Raw genomic sequence first — 19,467 nt, forward strand, 5'->3', positions numbered from 1 at the left:
CCCCATCCACTTTCTTCTTCAGAGCTTGTTGGACTAGGTCAACCATCCCGACGTATTACTATTTGACCCTCTGTAGAAAACCCAATATAAAAATGGGTTACGGGCGTCCTTGCAGAAATTAAACCTGATTCAAGGTGTCTTCTATAAATAACGTCAAGCACTCAAATCTTTAGACCCACTCCAAGAAAATGACTTTAAAAGTGACACCACCCGTAAATTAAACACTATTCTAGCAATAATCAAGTTGTTGTTCATTATTTATATTTTAAACAGTTTTTTTTTTATTTTTGACACGACGGATTTTTCACCGCCCATGCTGTCTGCAAATCTGGCTAACGTTAATCTAATGCTATCCGTAGTAATTTCGTTTTTTTTTTTCCATTATCTCTCAATTAAGGATGCACCTCGAGCTACTGCTAATCTACGTTTAAGAAGTCTGATCCAGTTTAATTAACTAAGCACAACGGTGAACTTTGCACGGGGCAAATTTAAAGAAATCCACAATTGAATTGACATTTATCTATTTTTTAATCTTTAAATAGTGTGTATGTATTGATGTTTGAATCAGTTATTTATCAACTTCACCTGTTGAATGTAACTATTAGAACTTTTAGAACTTTAGTTCCTAAGTGTATTAAGGTAAGGAAAGTTTTATTTTTCGTCATAGCGTCTATGTCAGTATTTTTTTACTTTCTCGTATATACGAAGTATAGAGAAAGTATTGTAATCGTGCACAAAAATCACTTGAAATTTTAACAATTTTCACCGTATTACATCTCAGTCCTTCATCACATCCGAAGTATAGAGGACTTATTTTAATCGGGCAAAAATTATCAATCCAGATTTATCAAAATTAAGAGGTTTTATGCGTAATCCAGTCTGAAAAACTGGGCTTTGCAATTCTGTCCGTATGTCTGTGTGTCTGTGTGTGTGTCTGTGTGTAAACACGATTACTTGAGTACCGTTATAGCTAGGTTGATGAAATTTCATATATAAGTATTTTATCAAAATCGTAGATCCGTATCAACTTTTGAGCGATTTCCGATAACCGGAAGTGGTACTTTTCCTACTTTGAATTTTTCAAAAGCCTATAACTTGAGTACTATTTCAGATAGATAAATGAAATTTCACATGTAAGTAAAAGATCTAATTCTCTACCTTCTGTTAAATTTTGAGTAATTTCCGTTGACCGGAAGTAGTAATTTACGCTACTTCCGATTTCTCAAAAAACTAATGTAAATTTTTAAAGTACTAATAATATTGCGCGCTATTGTGCACTTTTTATTTGGCGTTCACTAGTTCACTTGGCGTGCAATTATTTTGTCTACGAGATTTTATTCTATTTTTAAAACTTTAAGTATTTAAAATGGATTAAAAATCATGTCAATAGCCCGAGTTCCCATCCCCTGTTGTTTTATATAAGAATATTCGAGAAAGTTTAGGGGAGATCACTCCCGGTTTATTTAAATTTTATTGCGTCGGTGTTTTAAACTGGCACTGTCTATAATATTGATAGCATGTCAGTGTTATTTAATCATTAATGTCTTTGTGCATTTTGTCAGTGTTATTTTAATGTCATTGTGCTAATGTCAGTGTTATTTTAATGTCATTGTGCTAATTTCATTGGTATTTTAATGTCATTGTGCCTGTGTTATTTTAATGTCATTGTGGTAATGTCAGTGTTATTTTAATGTCATTGCGCTAATGTCAGTGTTATTTTAATGTCATTGTGCTAATGTCATTGGTATTTTAATGTCATTGTGCCTGTGTTATTTTAATGTCATTGTGCATTTTGTCAGCGTTATTTTAATGTCATTATGTCAGTGTTATTTTAATGTCATTGTGTCAGTGTTATTTTAATGTCATTGTGCTAATGTCAGTGTTATTTTAATGTCATTGTGCCTGCCACATCCTGTTCGCTACTTGCCTTGAATCTCCTACAAAGTCTTTATTTTATATCTAGATGTACCACATTGTTTTATTAGTTTCGATTGTTTTTTTTTTGTTTAACGCGCTTCCTGGACTGTTATGTCGTGGTTCCACAATCACTCTTTACCTGGACTGTTATGTCGTGGTTCCACAATCACTCGCTACCTGGACTGTTACGTCGTGGTTCCACAATCACTCGCTACCTGGACTGTTATGTCGTGGTTCCACAATCACTCGCTACCTGGACTGTTATGTCGTGGTTCCACAATCACTCGATACCTGGACTGTTATGTCGTGGTTCCACGACAAGCACATTCTACAAGCACATACGTCACAACTTTGATCGAGTTTGTAAATCAAGTCCAAACTAAAAACCAATGCGTCGTCTCAAAACTTAAATAGATCTAATTTATAACTTTATTTAACGTTCTGGTAAACCATTGTCTCTCACCGAAATTTTAGACCTACTTTATAAGCTAGTTACTTTATATAATAAATATAATCTACCCTCCGACAGAAACAGCAGTATTAAAACAAGATGGCCGACTTCACAAAGTTAACAGCCGTGAAACTTCTAGTATTGTATCTGATTGGACAATCCTTCAACCTGGCCGCGTCCCAGTCGTCGACAACAGCGACCCCTGACGCCAAAACTAAAAGGTTCCACGACGCCATCATGTCTTGTACTAGCCAGTGCCAGCGCAGAGTCCATTCATGTCTGAATGCGACGTCACAAGCCCAAAACCTGATGGCCAAGGAACGATACTGTGACGTCATAAACCTGACTTCCGGAGGTGTAGTTATACGCCAATGTCTGACTCAGTCTCATGACTGCACACAGCATGAGTTCCACGTGATCAAGGCCGCTGCTTGTAGTAGTGCGAACTCGGTTGGTGTGGCTCCGTCTATGGTTTTGATGGCTCTCTCTATGGTTGTGATGGCTCTATGCTTTAGTTGTGGCTGTGTGTTTCAGTAACGTGTCCCCCGCCTCACCCCCACCCCAGTCACCATCAAAGACATACAGAAACACATATATCTGTAAATATAAAATTACATGACCATTGACTCGGCAACATGCAGTGGCGTAGCGAGGTCGGGTGTCACCCGGTGCGGCATTTAATGGTGTCACCCCCCCCCCCCCCCAGAGGCGTAGCGACCCTTCCCGGGGACAAATTTTCAAATTTTCGATTTGCACCCCACCCCCTCAAACTTTCGATCGATTTGCACCCCCCTCAAGTTTTTCTCTATATATTTTGCTATTTTTTGCCTTGGTGTCACCCCCCTAAATGGTGTCACCCGGTGAGGTCCGCACCCCCCGCCCCCCCCCCTCGCTACGCCTCTGGCAACATGTCATAGGGCCACTCCATACAGCAAACGTCATGCCGCATGGCCATGACGTACAAAAAAACGCCACATCACATACTATTACCTTACAGCAAACGTCATGCCGCATGGCCATGACGTACAAAAAACGCCACGTCACATACTATTACCTTACAGCAAACGTCATGCCGCATGGCCATGACGTACAAAAAACGCCACATCACATACTATTACCTTACAGCAAACGTCATGCCGCATGGCCATGACGTACAAAAAAACGCCACATCACATACTATTACCTTACAGCAAACGTCATGCCGCATGGCCATGACGTACAAAAAAACGCCACATCACATACTATTACCTTACAGCAAACGTCATGCCGCATGGCCATGACGTACAAAAAAACGCCACATCACATACTATTACCTTACAGCAAACGTCATGCCGCATGGCCATGACGTACAAAAAAACGCCACATCACATACTATTACCTACCAGCAAACGACATACAGCATACCTATGCCTGAGATTAAAAACTTTCCTCTTATTTGTTTGACATCACATTAAAATGGAACAATTACAAATTTGATTTCAAAGCCTTTCGAGTTTTAAATCAAACTGTTATGTGTTGTAGTATGTTGTTTGCAAGTAGGGGGTGCTGTGTGGTGTGCTTATAAAACCGTATGGCCTGATCCCCCCCCCCCCCCCCCCCGTGAGATGTGTTCTCTTGTTTTACCGTTTGGACACGTTTAACCAAGTTAAATCACACACACACATCGGTACACACGTGTAGCTGTGAATAGTGTCAAGCTTTGAGTTTTATACCTTGGATGTGTTAGTTGTCCAGCTAGACCAAGCTTGGGTTCCCAAACTAGGGGTCGCGAAGGGTTTCTGGGGGAGGGGGTCACGAACTGGTAGACTAAACCCTAGCAATGAAAAAAAAATATTTAGAAGAATATCTGAAATTTGGCTTTACTAACATCACAGGAAATGAAATAGAGAAAAACAAAGCCTACTGTGCAAAGTTTTACTCAGTCATGAGTCTATGAAATCTTCAAAACTCATTTTGAGACGAATCATTCGGAACACAAAAGGTATGGAATTCTTTCGTCGGCATGAAGCTAGTTGCAAACGTCAGAGACTTAATCGAACACGAAATTTTCTTCAATGAAATAGAGCATTAGTGTAAGCATCAAAAGAAGTCGCTTTAGAAATTTCCAAGCAAAAACAACACAATAGGAGAACATCTCATCAAACCCTGCATGTTGAAGATAGTGAAATTAATTCTTGGGGATTCCGGCGCAGTAAAGATGCAACAAATAGCTCTGTCTAATAATAATATATCCGTAGATGTTAAAGGACAAATTTTGAATGAAATTAACCTTCAGCATTGTTTGCTTTTCAAGTTGATGAATCAACAGACATTATTTCGTGTTCGCAGTTGCTTATTTTTGTGAAATATATTCATTCAGATGATAGCAAAGAAGAGTTGCTATTTTGTGAAGATATTTTTGGAGAAAATAAATACGTTTATTTGAAACTGGATGATTAAAATGGGAAAACGGCTGTGAGTTGATAAGATAGTGCGCCATATATGTTTGGGTCAAAATCGGGCTTTCAGAAAAAGATGTAGCTCCCTAACCAATGGGAATCCACCGCATGATTCACCGTTATGCCCTCGCCAGCAAGACTCTTACGACTCCATTGCTAATAAAAGTCGTACATTATATTAAATCTGGAGCCCTAAACACTTGTCTGTTTAAAGAACTGTGCAAAGCATGAATAAAGATAACGAGAATTTAGCTTTTCTACACTACAGTACGCTGGCTGTCAAAAGAAAATATTGTGAATCGTGTTTTTCTTTTTAAATTGAGAGATGAAACCAAGGTTTTGTCGTAGCTGGCGTATCAGTACTCTACCTCCTACAAGCAAATACTTACACAACTTTGATCGAGTTTGTAAATCAAGTCCAAACTAAAAACCAATGCGTCGTCTCAAAACTTAAATCGATCTAACTTATACATTTATTTAACGTTCTGGTAAACCATTGTCTCTCATCATAATTGTACACTTAGTTTATAAGCTAATTAATTTATTTAATAAATATAATCTACCCTCCGACAGAAACAGCAGTTTTAAAACAAGATGACCGACTTCAAAAAGTTAACAGCCGTGAAACTTGTTGTCTTGTATCTGATTGGACAATCCTTCAACCTAGCCGCGTCCCAGTCGTCGACAACAGCGACCCCTGACGCCAAAACTAAAAGGTTCCACGACGCCATCATGTCTTGTACCGACCTGTGCCAGTTCGCCGTCCGGACATGTTTGAATGCGACGTCTCAAGTCCGATACCTGATGGCCAAGGAACGATACTGTGACGTCATAAACCTGACTTCCGAAGGTGTAGTTATACGCCAATGTCTGACTCAGGTGTATGCCTGCACACAGAGTGAGTTTAACGTGATCAAGGCCGCTGCTTGTAGTGGTGCCAAGTCTATGTTTGTGTTGGCTCTGTCTACGGGTGTGGTGACTCTCTCTACGGGTGTGTTGGCTCTGTCTGTGGTTTTCATGGCTCTCTCTATGGTTGTGATGGCTCTGTGCTTTAGTTGTGGCTGTGTGTTTCAGTAACGTGTCCCCCGCCTCACCCCCACCCCAGTCACCATCAAAGACATACATAAACACGTACAACTTTAAATATAAAATTACATAACCAGTGACTCGCCAACATGTCATATGGCCACGCCATACATACAGCAAACGTCATGCCCCATGGCCATGACGTACAATGAACGTCACGTCAAATAAGATTACCTTACAGCAAATACATACAACATTCCTATGCCGTACAACAAACGGCAGACCACCTGACCACGCCGTACAGTAAATATCATGCCGCATGGTAGGAGATTAAATACTTTCCTCTTATTTCTTTGACATCACATTAAAATGGAACAATTACAAATTTGATTTCAAAGCGTTTAGAGTTTTAAATCAAACTGTTATGTGTTGTAGTATGTTGTTTGCAAGTAGGGGGTGCTGTGTAGTGTGCTTGTAAAACCGTATGGCCTGATTTTCCCCCCCCCCCCCCCCCCGTGAGCTGTGTTCTCTTGTTTTACCGTTTGGACACGTTTAACCAAGTTAAATCACACACATCAACACGACTGTTCACGTGTGTAGCTGTGAATAGTGTCAAGCTTTGAGTTCTATACCTTGGATGTGTTAGTTGTCCAGCTAGACCAAGCAGTTCTGTGGATGCCCTAAAGGTTATGGACACCCAGCTCTGATGTTTCAGCTGTTACAGTACCAGCAAAGGATTTACTGAAGAGATTACGTCGAGATCTTGCACATAGGTACAAGGTTAGGTCTTGTTGAGGTAGACATAACACATTTATTTCCAGACGTTTTTAGGCGGATTTTTTTTTTTAGTTGTTTATATTTTTGTAGATTTAAGGTAGACTCTGCCTATTGGGCATGAGGGTATTTTATAATAATGAAGAAACTAAAGTTTCTATGAATATAGGCCTAAATCAGTGGCCAAAGCCCCCCCCCCCCCCCCACCCCCACTGGGACATGTCAAGTGTTGTCAATCCCTTATGGTGAAAGAACCTGTAGTTTAAGGTTCGCGTCCCATGAATTGATACATGCTCGTGGTGTGTGATCTATACCGGTGTCCGAAAATGCCACAATAATAGAGTATTCTTCCGAAAGGGCTGTTACTAGCTTACTGTAGGTTACTATCATTACAACAAATGTTACAGTGCAAACCATAGCCCTCGCCTTAATTCTAGCTCTTAACTAAATACTTGTAACAACCCCATGTTTGGAAGTGTCTAATGTCAGACATTTAGTTTTAAATGCTACACAGTATTTTATCGATTCACAGAAAAAACAAAGATTTAAAGCAAGATGGTTTACAGAAAAAGTATACTTTTGGGCTTGATTTTCCTCGTTCTCATTGGACATGAAACCTGTCTCGTGACAGCAAGGTCATCATGGCTCGCGACTGACGTCACCAAAACCTGCCTACTCGCCTTGACACGATGCGTGCTACCCAGCACTGAACCGGAAGCTGTAAAGATCAAACAGAAAGTGCACATCTGCCACATCCTGGCACTGAAACAAGACTGTCTGGTCAAGCCTGAATCCTGCACGCAGGGAGAATACGACAAGATGGCCGCTGAATGTAGTGCTGCAGGGTCAGTGCTGACGTCACTAGCTGTGATCCTGTCCGCTGTTACTCTCACACTGTGTGCAATAAGAAACTGATTTCTTTGTTCATAGCTCTTGTGTCTATATATCGGCTTGATATACTTTGTACACAGAAAATAAATTATGTTAATTATTAACCGGATTTTTTTCTTAACTTCCACAGTTAAGCAATACGTTTGTGATAGCTAACTAGCATCCAAGTACAATTAGTATCAACAGCACCCGGGTGTGCCACGATATCTTAAGAAACACCATCTAAAATTGCCGGTGGGCTACCAGATAAATTTGTCCCTTAGAATGTTTTCCTTGGTGGTCATCCACAAATGACGTCACACTCGTAGGGGGAGGGGGGGGTCCGTAATTTTGTGACGATGTGTGATGAGGGGATGAGGGGGGGTTCAGATGTTGCGACGTCACATTTTTGCATTATAAAAAAGCAATGTTAAAAAACGAATTTTAAACGTTATTTCGCGTTTTAGATAACTGTTTTAATAAATTGTAATAGTTTAGACAAGATTTTAGAAAAAATATCGATGTTTAAAAAAAATTCAACTGCAATTTTGAGGGGGGGGGGGGGGGGTAGGTTGAGGTGTGACGTCATTTTAGGGGGGGTCTGGCTTTTGTAAAGACGTGTGACGGAGGGGAGGAGGCAAAAATGGTCAAAAAAGCGTGACGTCATTTATGGATGACCCCTTGGTAGGGCCAGTACAAGATTTACACCGCCATAGTTTGGTAATAGATTACTGTACAGTGACAAGATTCATACGTCTAAAGAATTTAACAGTAAGATAAGTTTGTACTTTGGTAACAAGAAGTGTAAAGGAACGGATTTCTTTCTCCTTGTCAGCCTCAACGCTATCAATTTGTGTGACAGTAAGAGGAACATAAGCACTGGATTTTATAAACCAATCACCTCCCCCCATAGAAATATAGTGGTCTATTGACCTTTTAAAAACTAAGAAGTTTCCTTTGATGACATCCAGTCATTATAATAAACTTATCACAGTGACTTGTCCTTTGTCACTCAGTACTGATCACAGGTTACAGAGAGAAATTTCTTTACAAGCTGAAGTCTGCCTATGATGGGCAACTGACCGACTCCCATTCTGATACCATACATCAAACACAATACCAAACGAAATAATTTGATAGCATTTAATATACATCATTAGACAAATCATTTCCCCCCAACCAAAAAGAAAAGTACACTGCATCATTCACACAGACATGAAAATGATTTTTTAATATAAAGATTTTCACCCAAACCTTAAAAATCTGTTGTTGAAAATCTTAAAATACTACTGGGGAAATGAGTTCTCTTGTTGCCCTGCCTTCACATGGCAACACACTTGTGGACATACCTGTCTTCAACTTGAGGACAAAGTGTAACTTGGATACAAGCATCTATCAGTATCTATATCCAACCAAGTCTTCAACTTGAGGACAAAGTGTAACTTGGATACAAGCATCTATCAGTATCTATATCCAACCAAGTCAAGGTGAACAGCACCAAACTTAGATTTATACACTAAACATGTCTTGCAGTCAGTGAATAGAGTAATAAAATACAGAAATAAATACACCCATCACTTTAAGAAGTCATCCAGCACAAACCAACACATTTCTAGCCTCCCTTACTAACATTGTTGAAAAAATTAGAAAAATAAAATTAGAAAAATGTATGACATTCCAGTTCCATCATCCTATTTTACAAATAACTTTACATACAAACAAGACTTCATTCATACTGTTTTTATGACTGATCCAAACTTTCATCAGTGGGTCACAACATATACTGGTCTAAATGCAATAGCCATCTCTGCATAAAACATGTTGTAAGAATCTTTGCTTAACCCTAAAAGGTTTCAAAATAACTAAATTTACAATGAAAGTTGCCATTTCCAATATTCTTTAAATAGTACTGCATCAACCAATTTACAATGAACCAACTAGTTCTTACATACATTAGAGCATGAGCTTAGCTATGGTACACTATCACAGGAACAAGTTACTTTCACAGTTTCATTTGATAATAAAACTCTCACAAGCTGAGTGCACATCTCTTGTGTTTACCTTTAAACACCCATGGTTCACAGATCATGTACCAAACTAAACAAAAAGAAACACTCCTATGGTAAAAAAAAACTTCACTTGCCCACCAGGCGATGAAGAGAAACAATCAACCAACTGAGCAAAATTGCACTCGGGTATATGTGGCTTGTAGACTCTCACGGCTCGCAGCAGACACTGAGAGAAAGTAACTAGTGAAATAAAAAAACAACAGCCTAAACCATTCAAACACGCAGTCAAATTTACATATAAAACACTATATAAAACCAATCTTCTAAGCCGTCTTTGCACGAATGGCTGCTCTTTTGCCTGTAACTGCCTGAAAACCTGTTTTGATACTAGCAACAGAACATCGACTGCCACATGTCTCACACTGAAGGAAGAAGAGACGTGTGTCTTTCTGCAGTAAGGTGTCTCGAGATCTGCAGGTATGACAAGTTACGTACTCCTCTGTGGAGAGAAATTATTTGAAAATATTTAATAGTGTGCTTACGTGTTAATTCAATTTTTTAATTTAAAATACATTTACACAATGTGCACTAATGTTAAAAATGTATTGAAGTGTGGATAAAACTAGCATGTATGTAAAATAAAAAGTATTTATGTTGAAAAAAATACTGTATTATTGAGTCCACTATCCATGTTGTACTTTAAACATGAAATGTGTGAAAATGTATACTTTTCTTATTTCCAGTATAGAAACAAATAATACAAATACCACTTAAATTCTAATAACAGCATTCCATTTTTAATTAAAATATAAACAGATCTTTAATAGCCTAGGAAGTAGTGAAAATTCTCACAAACACTATCTTTTGGCATTTATGGAATCAGAAGTACATGTACAGAAATATTTAAGGGTTGTGAGTATGGAATATAGTAACAGTTTTATCCCAAACTAATAAATATTGGTTAACAATTAAGTCATTCATAATTAAAACAACACTTACTGATATATCTTCTGAGAACATTTTCTATTTGCTTTTGGGTGTATTTGCCTCTAATTATAAGTTGGTTATTACCGTCAACAGAGCCACTGCAAAAAAGATATTTTGAGTTATTTGATGCTTTAGCTTTCATACACATTTGATTAAACTTTTAAACCAAACATTTTTAGCGAACTGTAAAAGGACGTTTGAACATTTAATGAATATTATATAAGTGAAAGAAGAATCAGCTGTAATTTGTAATTTTTGTTTTTTAGATTCAGAGATGGAAGGTTATGAGTTTTGATTACAGAAATAAAAGTAGAAAAGTACATATCACAAAAGTAATGTCTAAATAAGATTATAAATTCAACACTAAGTTTTAGTAAAACAAATGTTTAGTGCCCTAATGTGTGCATGATACATTCTACAAAATATGGAAAAATCTTCAGAATTATCAGATAAGGACTGAAAAAATCAGTATATTTCCAGTAATAATAATTAAATAGATCTCTATATATATAAAAAGCAATGTATGTTTGTGTGTGTGTGTATGTGTCTGTCCTTTATGCATTACTACACCTCTCATCACATCGACGTGCAACTTTGGGAAGATTTTGAGAATATTCCTGCGGAAAAAAAATTTCAAATTCGAAGGGGTGGCGCCCCGGCAGGGCGCGATTTGTTTTTCTCTAAATACTGTATATAAAAATAAAAGTCGATTTTGGTTTGACACCATTCATCTGATCGCTATCAAACTTTGGTGAGTTCATTAGAACACTTTAAGGAAGGGTTCTGTAAAAAAATCATTTTTAATTTCACAAGGACGAATTTTAGCGAATCACTTTAGTGAATGACGGAATCTGCATCATTGTTTACAGGATGCTATTTGGCACGCTGGTGCCTGTTAGTTTTCAGGAGCCAGGGGCCGTACGCTGCGCCTATGCGGTAGTGTAATCGGGGGGTGGGGGTTCTCCTGAGAGCGCCCCTCTACATCCCTGACACGTGTGTTCTACCGCATTTTTTCGGTGAGTGATTAATGTACACTCAAGGTTTTCACGCGGTAGTGTAGGAAAACCCGTGTCCCGATAATTATAATCCAAGCGCAGGCATTGTTTACATTTAAATAACAGTTTTAAAAAACAAGGTCACGCGTCTAAGAACATATGATTGGTAATGCATTGGTGATATCATTCTAATATATTTCGTCAGACTTTCTTCTATCCCCGTGGCAACGCGCGGGGGACAGGTACGCTAGTATAATTTTTAAAAAAAAACATTTTATTAATAAAAATAATTTAAAATGAAATGTCAGAGCCATATTGATATTATTTTCATTCATTATATTGACAGTGACTCCACTAAAGAAATTAACTTCAAAAATTTAATCCTCAGTGATAGAAAAACTTAATTCCTGTTTCTCGACAGAATCTTCAAAATATAATTACCATTGACTTGTTTTTACTTAATTTGTAGAAACTAATGTACTGAGCAGAGATTAGGCACGTGAAATAGCTCTACACAAAAATTTGTTTAGACAGCTTATGATAGTAATGGGCGGACCAAGCAAAAATTAGCACCTACCTTGTACCCAACTCAGCTAACAAGAAAGCGAGGACGTGTTTAGGCTGTCTGTGTAACCTGTTAAAAAATAAAAGTGCTACTAGATATGTGTGACTAAGTAATAAAATTAGTTTACAATATCTCAGACCCATCTCTACCCATAATGTGTTATTTTAACACGAGGGGTCACTGTGAGGTCACACTAGTCAGGACATCAGCAGGCCTCATACATCATAGCATGACCTGTACCGTAACTTGTATTCCCTCCGACTCCAGCCAAACAGTACCAACTACACACTTGCAGTCAAGGTGAGTTCACACAAGTTTAGATATATTAGTTACATGGAGAGACAGGTTAGTCTTGCCCTAACAGTAAGCATTTGCAAATTTAAAAAAATAGTTTTATGGAAAGTAAATAAAAATGTTGAGATTATCGGTGACATCATTACTTAAAAATTTTCTTCATGAACGCAATAAATAACTGGCATTAGCTAATTTTGTTGGGATTTTACTTCAACGTTAATTGCAAAGTTAATAGGTAGAGGCTAATAGTTATCCTTGCTTACAATAAGAGCGAGATCTAAATATTAAAGAAAAATAATATAAAAAACTGCTTTACGCACAATACTAGTATCATCTAAGAAATTTATCAGATCTATCACTTGACTATACTGCGAGATCACGGTATGGGTCACATTGGGCTATGTTAAAAAAGCACAGATTGCAATAACCGAGATGTTCGGTTGATGTCAGGTAGACTAAAGGCTAGTAATGGTTAAAGACGCATTTATAAATGTTAGTTTAGTCCCGCAAAATGGTTTCCTGCTAAAAATTACTGTCTATTGAATAAAGACAACTGCATTTGAACTTAAATATTTTGTACCAATCTGATTGTCTATTAATATTATATTAAGTTTTTTTAGCGTCGGCTAAGATTAGAACATGAGAGTAGCATCGTAAAAATGACGTCAAGCCCCAGTTGATTACTAGCTTAGCCTTCACAGCAGTGGACATTGTACCATCTACACATGCGCAAAAGGCGTGAAGGGCCAAAAGTGTGTATAAAACACTCAGAGTCTTGCTTAGCAGTAGATTGTATACCACCGACACATGGGCTAATGCTAGAAATAGTCTTGATGATAAAAACTATTTTTAGAATGCCAAAATTTTTAAAATTTAAAACGGTATTGATTATTTTTTATAACTGCAAACCCACAAATTTAAAAACTCAAATATTGCGACTTCGGAAAGTAAATAAAAATTATTCACAAATCCAGAATATCCTTCAGAAGTGGACCCCAACATGTTTCTACAACATATTAAATACACTACTGTGAAAATTAGTAGTAACCACAACTTACAATCTACAAATATCTGCAAAATTTGCAAAAGAAGTTTTTCGGGTACCAACTCTAAGCACTTGAGGGGGTCTCATAACAAACTTTTTCTTTTCTCCAGCTATCATGTCTGGGTTCTTCTCTCTCATTTTGTCAAAAAATCTTGTTAGAAGCTGCAAAAAGAAAGGTAATTATTACAGTAATATTTAGTCACAGAACATAAGACATTTACAACTTGTTTTAGGCAATGGTAAAAAAATGTAAAACATGAGCATGTTAATAAGTTTGATTTAAAATTATTGCACCCATACCTCATCATATGTATAGTCTCTGTCAGAACCAACCCAAGCAGTGTGTGATCCAGAATCGTCACCAATCTGTTCTTCTGTTGGCAGTTAAAAACATAGCAAGTTACAATCTGAGCACAAACATATGGCAATAATAAGGCTGTGTTGAAGTTTTTTATTTATAGATTTTTAAACCAAGTAACAAAATGTAATTCGAAAGTGTGTTGAAATTTGTACCACCGAGACAGAAAATTAAAGAGAAAAACAGACTGTTGGTATGAAACTACGGCAGCGTGCTCTTAGACATTATCATTTTCTGACCAGACTAAATATTTTTGCAACTTTAATGTATCTCATTAAAAACATACACTATTATTGTACAAACTAATACAGCTGATATATTAAATAAAATATTTAAATGCAAACTTTGCCTTATACACATTGTTTTAATTTTACAATCTAGAAAATGGGATTGAAAGTTTTTTTTCAATACTGTAATAATTTGCACGTTTGTTTGAAATTAATGATAATGTCTGATCCTTTTAAAGATGTACATACATTTTTAAATGTAAATCTTCAACAGAATAAGAGCCTAGTTGTAATTGTAACTTTTTAGTTTATGTGGTGAACAATTAGGTTGACTTGAATAGAAAATTTGATGCCTTCTATTTATTGTGAATAAATGATTTTGAAACAATATTTACAAAAATAAAACATTAAAGTCAAAAATAATCATTGGTTATATTTATGCTCTTTATATAGCCATAGACATCTAATAAAAAAAAAAATTTCTCAGTATAGCACACAATATAGTATGAAAAACTGCCTTTTGAGATTACTAGAGTCTTTACTTTTTTCTCCAAATCAAACAGTATCAAATGAACTCAGAGTTCAACTAAGTTTAGAAATCAGGTAATTTAACATAGTCATGTTTTGCAAGGATTCAAAATTAGTGTGAAGTTCCAAAATTAAAAGGAAAGCAACAACAAATGCCGGGGTGCCGCTCATTTTTTAGTGAATCCTGAAAATCTATCGCAAAATTATACCAATCCTGAAACTAAAATTTGAAATTTTTAAAACCCTCAAACTTAATTCGGCACAGAATTTTTAAAAAAATTGGACTATTAGGCCTATTTCAAAATTTCATTAATTTTTGAGACATTTGATTCATATCATGTTCAATATAGGCCTACATTCCTTTAATTTCTTTGTAACAAGCTTGAAATAAAAATTAACATTAAAGGTTGTGCATACAACAAAATTAGTTTACAATGTTAGTCCCTTCTCTAGGCCTACCCCATAATGTGTTATTCTATAACTCACCGCCCCCCCCCCCCCCATGGATGTAAACCACAATAAACACAATATAAAACAACTGTTTATGTTACTAATACTTTGTTAATAGTGATAGTCACAGTGTCTTCTGTTGGAAATACAGAATTGTGGATGACGTCATTTGCTATTAGTTTTTTTTTCCACTAATGTAATAAATAGGCCTGCTAGCATTAGGAAATCTTGTTGGTTAATAGTTACAGATTTAGGTCCAGCACTATACTATACTGCGAGGTCACGGTAAGTTAGCATAGACCTAGAAGAAAACCTAAGGTCGCAGTGACCAAAACATCTGCTGATGTCAGGTAGACAAAGGCCATGAAAGCGACGGCGTAACAATGTTAATTCTAGGTTTATACAGCAGTGGATAATATTGTACCATCTCCAAAAGGCGGAGAGGGCTATTAGCGTGAGTCTTGGTGATAAAAACGATTTCTACAATGCCAAAGTTTTCAAGCTTAAAACGATCTTAATCTTTTTTTTTAAAAACAGCAAACTCTGAAACTTCAAACTCAGATCTTACAAATCCTGAAAGGGAAAAAAACATTTTTAAATCCGGAAATTTGGGATATCCTGGAAAAGTGGAACCCCTCCAAATGCAATAGGTTGTATGAGCAAGGGTAAATTTGAAATACTAGTAGATAAATTATACCTAGACTACACTACCATGCATGTCAGAATTTTAAAATTCGGACTGAAAATTCAAATTCTGAAAAATTCAGATACCCACAAAATTCCGAAAAGTTATATGACTGCCATAATTACCATCATCTTGGCCATCCTCTGCCCCTCCATCAATATTAACTGGCTTCTTCTTTTTCTTCTTCTTTTTCGTAAATTCCAAGTCTTCAACATTAAACTCTGCTTCACCTACTGTTGATTGTATAGTCTCAGATTCTGTGGTTTCCTGAAAATATTTAAAAATCTCATTTCAAGATATCCACAAAAAGTTATAAATTACCTCAACATAAAACTCATTACATCCTGTTTGGGATGATGTAGGTGATCATTAAGGCATATGACTTAACCGGAAGTCAGGTTTCATGACAGTCAGTATGTTCCTGAAACTACCCTGCACTTCCGTAAAGGGTAGGTAAAGACAGTGGTCATGGAAATGACCACTATACCTTCATCTGCTGTATTGAAAAGTCTGGAAGGGCAGCTTTAACTATAACTGTTGATTGTATGTAGTCTAGTACTATATGGCTTCCAGGAAAGAAAATTTTTAAATCAAAACAACTACAAACAAGATAAAAATATCAGGTGTAGGACAAAAGGCTGACATGCCGTAAGGCCTACAAGCATAAAAAATACTAATATCGCAAAATATGTGTTACTGCATAGCTCCTATCTTGACAACCATCGAAATAAGGCATGAAATGAGGTGAAACGTTCAAGAGAAGAGATGGTGCTAGTTGCTATCCTTAAAAGGTGAACCATCAGGTCAAACAACTGGAGATTATGGGAGTGTCTTAAACACAAAGGATTAACACCTAGATATAGCAAAATGCTGTCACTGCTGTCTTTCATAGCTCCTTCTATGTCAACGATGAGAGATAATCATAAAAGAACCAAGTCAAAAGCCGCCGGCATCATCGCCCACATGCAACAAGGTGGAACGCGAAGAGACAATGCTAGTTGAGATCCTTATAAGGTGGACAATGGAGATGATGGGAGTGTACAAAGGATAAACAGATAGGTGGCGTTACCTTATAAGGGGGACAATGGAGATGACGGGAGTGTACAAAGGATAAACAGATAGGTGGTGTTACCACCATATTTCGCAAAGAAATCAAAGAAACCGAATGAAGTGGACCAATCACGTGCCTTGACCACCTGTTAAGTACAGACAAACTTTGAATTATATTTGCGAATTGCGTGAAAAAAAAGTTGTATACTATATTCGCTGGATTCATTAATTCTGTTGTCATTGTGATACAAGTGTGCCAAAATTAATAAGTTATTTTTTGTTTTTTTTGTGTAAACTTGTGATTTCCCTATATATGGACAAACATATATCAGCAACAAATCATCGGTTACAACGTGTGTTTTATTTTATCCTATTCTATGTACCTAAGAATATTAATGAGAAACTTAAACAGTCGTATATAATTACAAATTTTAGATAGTAAACATGTCTGTAATTGTAGTTTTGTTTTTTTATAAAACTTGTCGGCCTTTTGTCCAGATCCCAAAAATATCAGATGGATAAAAGTGAAAAAATCTTGAAGTAATAAAATTAAACTCACAGGTAAAGCATCTCCCACTTCGTCTAACTCAAAAGCCTTCTTCTTCTTCTTTTTTTTCTTCATACTTGTAAAATCCATAGAGAAATCTGTAAAAAATACTGAGTAATTAAATGCTGCAAAACAAAGGTTTACAACTGTATTTAATGTCAATTAATAAAATAGCTACAACTAATACTTTAAACAGTGATGTGTAACAAATTAATATTATAAAGTAGCTGTGCCATACAAATTGAATGTGTATCAACCTGCCCATATCTGTTAACCCATAACCACAAATAATGTTCATATCGATTTAAAATTTAATCAAAGTTTGATTTAGCTTTGAACATTTTGGTACACATTTAACTATCAGGTCTTCACAGTAAATTATTTTTGCACTGTACACATTATCTAGAGTTCCATTTTTTAAAATTTAAATTTCAAGATGAACTTAAATGAAAAGTCTCCATACCTAACACAGATACTAATGTTATCAGTTGTTTAAATTCATAAAACGAGCCGACCCGCAGCGTATCATACGCCGCTATTTAGTTGTTTTATTTTCTACTTTTCAGCAATTCATAATTTGTGAATTCGACAGTACCAATGCTGCCACTGAAAATATTTGCTTTAAAACACTAACCCCCCCCCCTCTTTCCCCTAACCCCGGCCCTACACCCCCCCCCCCCCTGTGAAAGCAGCCTCCTCTTAGTTATTTCTTAGTTACCTCCTGTAAGATTAAAATCGAACTAAATTATCTGCCCCTAATAGAAACCCGGCTCCAAGATTTGTAAACATATAGCTTTGTAAACATTTAGCGTGACCACAACTTACCAGACAATGTGGGGGTGGTAGTGATAGTGAGAAAGAGAGGGGACTGCAAGGAGGCGCTTGCAGCTTGTTTTCTAACGGCTCCCAGAAGAGAATTATATATATAGAAGATATGTGGTTTGTGACAGTGGAAGTCTAATTAATTGTTGAGATCATTCAAAATGATTACTTGACCCATCTATCCCCATCAGATGACTTTCTAGACTGTCGACACTTTAACAAATTGTTTACCATCAGGTACTTTCTCTGGTGCTGACAGTGTTGCTGGCATCTCTTCCTCCTCCTCCTCTACTGGAGCTGGGGCAGGTGTGGGTTGTACATCAGCAGCTGAACCACTGTCTTCTCCCATAGCTGCATCCAAGTCAAATCCAGTCTTCTTCTTCTTCTTTTTTTTCTTCATAGTGGGGTCAAAAGCCATCTAAAAAAGCACAAGGTTATATCAGTGAAATAAGAAAGAATGCTTAAGTAAGTATTCATTAATCAGTTTATTACAAAGTCTATCTTGGAGACAATTAGCCATTTATTAAGTTACACAACCTAGAAGTAGGGACAGTCTATACATAAAAAGTGGTATTCAAAGTAAAAGAAGAACAAATTAGCAAATGCTACTTGGTTAATCGGAGAAAAATAATTCAAAAAGAAAAATGTAGAATTTATGTGTATAGTTATAAAACTACTTTCAAAGTATTTTAGGAAAACATCGCTGCGATGGCAAGCCGTAGTTTCTCTCCATTTCGCATGTGTATCTTTTTTCAGCTAGCATTGGCCTAAATAATATGGATGTCTATTAGGCCTAGGCCTATTTAGTAGTCATGTTAAAAGTGAAAATTGAGTAAATTTTAGATTTAGCAAGACAAACTAATTGAAACTTAGATCTAGAATTTAAAAAAAAATTCTACAGCTGGTCATTCATTAAAATATGGATTGAATAAAGATGGGGATCTAGACTAGATATTAGGCCAATGTATAGACCTAACTAAACTAAGCCCTGCGCTACACATTTAAAGTTCATGTAAAGATCATAATATACTCGAGCGTCATGTCGTGCGGCGTAGAATAGTAGGCTAGACAAACAGATTTCGACTCAATTTTCAAGTAAAAATGCGGAATATCCGGGCCGGCACTTGGACCTAGATTAGAATCTAGACTTAGATCTAGATTCTAAGTTGATTTTCAAAACGTATAATTTTCCTCTTCGACCATTACTTACTAGGTCTTCGTCTGCCATGACTTATGTAATTTGTTAAAACAAAGGGTCACAAAAAAATCTGTTAATGCGTTGAATTTCAGAGAAACCGATTATCGCACGCTTCGCACTCTATCTTGCATCAGATCACTGAATTTCCGGTTTGTAGTAAATGTTACTTTTTAAAACTGAAGAGTGCCATTTTCTGCAAAAACTTATACCTACACAGCTCTAACATACCAG

At 36.6% G+C, this 19,467-nt stretch overlaps 1 protein-coding gene and 2 long non-coding RNA genes across 3 annotated transcripts; 2 read left to right on the top strand and 1 right to left on the bottom strand.

Annotated features, from left to right (window-relative positions):
* The first annotated feature begins 364 nt into the window (after positions 1-364).
* LOC131944994 (uncharacterized) lies at positions 365-6,219 on the top strand. Its single transcript, XR_009387104.1, has 2 exons — positions 365-639; positions 5,380-6,219. It is a non-coding gene; the product is annotated as an uncharacterized LOC131944994 (long non-coding RNA).
* A 224-nt stretch (positions 6,220-6,443) lies between these two features.
* On the top strand, positions 6,444-7,599 carry LOC131944993 (uncharacterized). The gene is made up of 2 exons (XR_009387103.1): positions 6,444-6,628; positions 7,139-7,599. It is a non-coding gene; the product is annotated as an uncharacterized LOC131944993 (long non-coding RNA).
* Positions 7,600-8,601: 1,002 nt separating this feature from the next.
* LOC131944989 (eukaryotic translation initiation factor 2 subunit 2) lies at positions 8,602-19,404 on the bottom strand. The gene is made up of 9 exons (XM_059305914.1): positions 19,249-19,404; positions 18,270-18,456; positions 17,229-17,314; positions 15,745-15,886; positions 13,672-13,745; positions 13,385-13,533; positions 12,045-12,101; positions 10,485-10,570; positions 8,602-9,984 (listed from the first exon to the last, which is right to left on the bottom strand). Exons 1-9 carry the CDS (start codon positions 19,264-19,266, stop codon positions 9,809-9,811), a joined length of 975 nt encoding a protein of 324 aa, XP_059161897.1. The 5' UTR covers positions 19,267-19,404; the 3' UTR covers positions 8,602-9,808.
* Positions 19,405-19,467: the final 63 nt, after the last annotated feature.

This window comes from Physella acuta, unplaced genomic scaffold, assembly GCF_028476545.2.
Source record: "Physella acuta isolate Inbredline_101_S28 unplaced genomic scaffold, ASM2847654v3 ptg000518l, whole genome shotgun sequence".
Taxonomy (NCBI): domain Eukaryota; kingdom Metazoa; phylum Mollusca; class Gastropoda; family Physidae; genus Physella; species Physella acuta.